Genomic DNA, 5,921 nt, shown 5'->3' with positions numbered 1-5,921 from the left:
CTGAGTTTCCGCGGAAACAAGGCGAGGTGGCCCGAGTTGGAAGACCAACACGAGCAATGGATTAATGAGCAAAGAACAGCCGGGAGAAGCGTCTCTACAGTCACCATTCGACTGAGTGTAATAACTTGGAGTTTGCATCATTCCGGGAGCCTTGACGAACCGCTGGACATCGGTGTAAACAGGGCGTTCAAAGTGAAGTTGCGAGCGGCGTGGGAGCCATGGATGACAGATGGCGAACACAGCTTTACTAAGACGAGGAGGCAGCGCCGGGCGAGTTACGCCACCATTTGTGAACGGATTGCGGATGCTCGGGCTAACGCGTCTGTTGCACTGTTGTTCGAGCTTTCGTAAAAGCCGGCATCATTTGTGAGGAGCCGCACGGCAACGAGACTGGCTCCGACAACAACGAGAGGGAACCCGGCGTGTTTGACGGAGAACTTGCCCAGCTGAACATGAGGACTTTGATGGATTTGTGGATGAGGATCGATCCAAAAATAACGTGAGCACATTGTTAAATACTGAAATAAAGTACAACCGAACCCACTTTTGCTCCCGCTGCCTTTTTAAACATTGTTTTAGCGTGCATGCATGCTACCGTATGTTTTAAGCTAGAGTATGTTTTACCATGCCTGCGCCCAATAATACGGTGCGTCTTATTAAATACAGATAAAATACAGAAATAGACCCCGTAACTGAGACTGCGTCTTTTGATACGGTGCGCCTTATGGTCGTGAAAATACGTTAGGTAATGTTAATGAGTAGACAAGTCATTTGAATGTGACTGATATTTTTAATTTGTCTTTCCTAATTATAACATGTACCATAGCTACATAAAATAATGCAATGTATTAATATAAAAAGATATTCAAATCATATTTAACACAAAATGTTGGTGTGGCCCACGACAACCGTTTCAGTTTTAGGTACTTCATTATTAATTGCTGGTTTAAACAAATTGCTCTCTTTTTTTTTGTACCTTTGCTCGCTAAGGCCGACTTCCTTTCACCGATTGTCTTCCTGAGAGCGAAAACGTCGGAGAGCGTCTTCTCTACGGCGCGCTCGCTGTCCACCACGGCGCTACACGCCCTCTGATTGGGCCACGGAGAGACGGGAAGCGGGAGGGAGGAGACAGGAAGTGATGGACAGACAAGAACTGTGTTAGGAATTGTTGACTCATTCCCAACATTTAACTTTTTATATAGCAGACCTAGTTAGTGCCAAAAATGTGAGCGAATACTTTTGGCAACATCGTGCATATAGTTGGGTCATCAGTCAATTCAGGCAGGAAATGTGAGGGAAACGGGAGGAAGTGGCATCCTCACCTGAAGTTCGTCCTGCAGCGACGCATTCATGGCGTTGACGGCGTCCACGTCCGCCGACTGGCCGCTGGCGTCCAACATTTTGGAACTTGGACAGAAAACAAACTCACCCGCTGCGCCCACAATAGCGTGCGTGTGCGCGCGCACGTCTTACCTGTGCCGGCTGACGGCACGCTGGTAACCTGGCGCCGAGCACGGGGTAGACGCCATCCAGTAGGCCCGATGGTCCAAAGACGCCATGTTGGTGACCGCCACGGGGACCTGTCTTCACACCACAGTCATGACATCACATCTCAATCCTGACGCCGCTTATCACTTCCTGTGTCTCTTTATCACTTCCTGTCACTACTTTTCCACATCCCTACCCACAAACACACTTTGCACCTGCTGCTGGAAAGGAAGGCGGCATATTCGGTGCGGTGGGTGGAGCCCGCGTCCGTCAGCGTGGTGGGCGTCACGAGCAGGAAGACAGCGTGCGGTTTGCGCAGCGCCACCTTCAGGTTCTGGTGCACCGCCTTCTCGCGCATGCTCATTTGCCGCTCCGTGTTCCTGCGCTGACGGTACCAGCCTATCACGCGCTCCAGATGGTTGGCGCCCAGGAGCCTGTGGACCGCCGCCACGTCCACCCTGCCTGCCGCGTCGTACCAGCTATACGCAACAAACGCGCACACAGGCGGTGTCACGTGATGTTTTCTGGGATCCGTCATGTGACGCTGTGATGTGGACTCACGTGTTGAGTTTGTGGCAGCACACATGTTTGAGGATGCCTGCAACACATCAGACGTGTTCAGAGGTCAACAAGCTCTGACGTCACAGGACGAGAACGTGGACATTTGGATTTTGCCTTGAAAGTATAATCAACCGTTATATCGTGGATTTTTAAGTGATTTTCCAATGTTTCTTTGACCTGATTCCTCACTTTTTTTTTTTTTACCCAATCCCCCACTTATTTGCGTTTTGTAGTACAGTGGAAAATCCGCAGATAATTGACACCCATTATAATTGCATCGAATTAAAAAAAAAAAATGTTTTTTGATTAACCCCCCAAACATTTTCAAGTAGGGTTTACCACCAATAAGCATTTTCCACGAAAAAGGGGCCTTGCGCCCCCCCAAAAGAAAACCTTTTAAAAAAAAAAATTCAAATCTGCGAATAGATGAATCCGCAGGTGCCAAACGGCGAATATGCAGTGTCCACTGTGTATTGAGGTCTGAATTTTGAATTGTGCACCTTCAGTGTAGTACCATGTTGTACCACAACATGTCCAGGCAGCACTGAGCTCTCCTAGAAGATATGCAGTGTAATCATACGCAAGAAGTATTGTTGTGAGCTCTAGTTGTATGTTGCTTCTCCATGTGTAGCATTGAGATAGCAGACTTTCTTTAACTGAAAACATTCGATTGAGTGGAATTAGCGTTTCGTCGAGAAAACAATCCTGCGAGTGTCGATGTCTGCACTGCTTGTATGTGTCGCTGCTCCGTCTGTTAAAATAACAGTTGTTTCAAAGTTCTGATTACCGTGAAATCTACAGTATGCTAATTTCTGTTATCTAATCTATGGCATTTGACATTCTGTTAGTATTGAGCTTTCAGATTCTCATTAGACAAATAAAATGTGGTTTGGTTGAACGTTTTGGTGTTCAAATGTGCAGTTGTTTCAAGGTTCAGAATTACTGTGACATCTACAGTATCTAATTTCCATTCGTCTGCCAATGGCATTTCACATTATAAATTAGCATTAAGATAGCAGACTTTTGTTCGCTGAAAAGATGTGGTTAGGCAGAACATTTAGTGTTTGTATGTACAATTTGGAATTCCGGTTCATTTTGTGTGTGAGTTTTAGAGTAAACTTCAAGTTAGAGTGACGAAATAAAGATTGAAGCAAGCACGCTAGGGCTCTTCTTTTGAGACCTGTGCAAGCCAGTCTTCTTTTTGTTTCCTCAAAGTGATGCTATATGATAGTCTCCCATTTCTTAACGGCGAGAGGGTGAGAACAGATGAAAATTAATACTTTAAAAAGGTGTCTTTTAATATATCTGTGTGTTTTAAAACGTTGAAATGTGTTCTAATTAGTTAAAATGTGTTTCAAATTTGTGGGAAGTGTAAAAGCATTTAAAAATATATTTTCATATGGTCTTTCTATATTTTTACATGTCCCCTGCGATGAACAGGGGTTTCACTGCACAGGAAAACAAGATGTATTCAGAGAGTGTTTTTCAGGGTTTACTGTAAGTTTGTCTGAGGTGAACGTGATCCTCTTGCGCGTCGCTGATGGTCACGTGTTCCTCGACGTGGTTCTCACCCAGGATCAAACCTTCCTGCTCAACACACCAACACAATGTGCAGCTCAGGAGAACTTGAACACAATTTACGACAACATTCATAAACACCACTTTAGTGGTGCTGCTTTAAACGGAGGGCGAAGTATCCATGGACCCTGACGTAAAAACATTTGGGGTTTTTGACAGGAATCAAGTTTGGACTCAAGAGGAAAAATGTTAAAGTTATGAAAACGTGACATTAACTGGATACTGAAAACGCTAACGAGCTAAACATTTTATATTTTTAATTTAAAAAATTGTTATACATGTCCTGTCTAAAATCCAGCGAAATTGTAGTTAATAGTCCGTGACTATAATCTTTCTGGACACATATAGGACCCAAAAAACAAAAGCTGGAAGACACTCATACACTGACTGGTTTTCTATTTTGAATGTCAGTATGAAAACTCCAAATAAAGACAATAATAAAAAAAGAAAAAAGTGACGCTGACTAGCTACTGTAAACACTACAACTGTTTATATTTTGTTTTAAATAAAAACAGTGATGCTAACTAGCTACTGTAAACAGTACGATGCTAACGAGCTCAACATTTATTAATTTAGAACTAGCTAACTAGCTACTGTAAACTTAAAAAAAATGTAATAACAAAATGTGATGCTAAGAAGCTATTGTAAATGCGAACGAGCTAAACGTTTTTTCTATTTCTTTAAATAAAAAAAGGTTACGCTAACTAGCTACTGCAAAGACTACGATACGAAGGTTAAAGATTTATTTTTCCTTTTTTTGTGATGCTAACTGCACTAGCTACTGTAAAAACTGCGATGCTAATAAGCAAAATATTGTGATACTAACTAGCTAAAGGCCTCAGTGCAGACTAAAAACTGCAAGCAGCTCCGACAATCAACTGACAAATCGTCGAGTGTTTCCTTACCACGTCCGAATCTTTGCTGATGTGTTGAAACATTAAAGAAGTCAAAACTATTCCAGACACGCGAACTGTGGGCTCCGCCATCGTCTTTCCTTGTTTGGGGTTCATTCGAGAGCTTCACTAAGCCCCACAGAAAACGCAGTCAGCACCGCGCTGCGTTGCGTTGCGCTGGGCCGTCTATGCGCGTTTCCTGCGCAATCCGGCTACATGCACAGTATTTCTATCAAAGACTACGCTGATGTTTTTGGGAGTTTTGTGTTATTTTTTTCAAACGTTTGTTATGTTGTGTCATATGGGCCAAATTGTTCGTCGATGGAGTAAAAAAAGGGGTTAAAAATGTATGCGGTAAAACGGTTGGATTCTCCGTTCACACTCAACTTTATTTGTACAGCACGTTACCAAAATCCGCAGCTGTAACAAAGTACTGCAAAAAAGATCCAACATAAAACATAACCTACAGGAAATACAATAAGTATAACATTATAATTGTAACGATAATACCAATAACAGTAACATAATTCATTAATTCATTTCATTCATACATTCATTCATTCATCTTCCATTCTGCTTATCCTCACGCGGGTAGCGGGCGTGCTGTAACCTATCTCAGCTAACTTCGGGTGAGAAGCAGGGTACACCCTGAACTGGTCGCCAGCCAATCGCAGTAATTAATTAAATTTTTTTTTAATTAATTATTTCTACGCGGCACGGTGGCCGACTGGTTAGAGCGTCAGCCTCACGGTTCTGAGGACCTGGGTTCAATCCCCGGCCCCGCCTGTGTGGAGTTTGCATGTTCTCCCCGTGCCTGCGTGGGTTTTCTCCGGGCACTCCGGTTTCCTCCCACATCCCAAAAAACATGCATGAATTGGAGACTCTAAATTGCCCGTAGGCATGACTGTGAGTGCGAATGGTTGTTTGTTCCTATGTGCCCTGTGATTGGCTGGCAACCAGTTCAGGGTGTACCCCGCCTCCTGCCCGATGACAGCTGGGATAGGCTCCAGCACGCCCGCGACCCTAGTGAGGAGAAGCGGCTCAGAAAATGGATGGATGGATGGATAATTATTTCTACAAGAGGTCCCTTTACACTGGCATTTGGCATACAGGAGGGGTGGAAACCAGAGTACCCGAAGAAAAGCCACGCAGGGATGGGGAGAACATGCAAACTCCACACAGCCGGATTTGAACCCACAACCTCAGAACTGTGAGGCAAATGTGCTAACCGGTCACTCACCATACCGCCATTACAATTATTAACAAAGTATTATTATTTTTTAAATCATTATTATGAAAGTAAAGAATAATACAATTATTAAAAATAATGGTAAATGTAAATGTACACACAAAATGGTTAATTTTACCAATATATTTAGTTGGTATGTATGATAAATCAAG

At 43.4% G+C, this 5,921-nt stretch overlaps 1 protein-coding gene across 4 annotated transcripts in view; it reads right to left on the bottom strand.

The window, feature by feature from the left end:
• The window catches only part of abraxas1 (abraxas 1, BRCA1 A complex subunit), a 9,237-nt gene extending 4,560 nt beyond the window's left edge, over positions 1-4,677 (bottom strand). For 2 of the 4 annotated variants that reach the window (XM_061747343.1, XM_061747345.1), the window contains exons 1-7: positions 4,533-4,677; positions 3,546-3,636; positions 2,050-2,086; positions 1,697-1,967; positions 1,474-1,580; positions 1,323-1,407; positions 977-1,088 (exon numbers count right to left, since the gene is read on the bottom strand). In XM_061747343.1, coding sequence (XP_061603327.1) covers positions 977-1,088; positions 1,323-1,407; positions 1,474-1,580; positions 1,697-1,967; positions 2,050-2,086; positions 3,546-3,636; positions 4,533-4,637 — 808 coding nt within the window. In that variant the 5' untranslated portion in view covers positions 4,638-4,677. The other 2 variants (XM_061747344.1, XM_061747346.1) reach the window with 2 other exon arrangements.
• Positions 4,678-5,921: the final 1,244 nt, after the last annotated feature.

Source organism: Phyllopteryx taeniolatus, chromosome 15, assembly GCF_024500385.1.
Source record: "Phyllopteryx taeniolatus isolate TA_2022b chromosome 15, UOR_Ptae_1.2, whole genome shotgun sequence".
NCBI lineage: Eukaryota > Metazoa > Chordata > Actinopteri > Syngnathiformes > Syngnathidae > Phyllopteryx > Phyllopteryx taeniolatus.
This window is presented reverse-complemented; position numbering and strand designations above follow the sequence as displayed.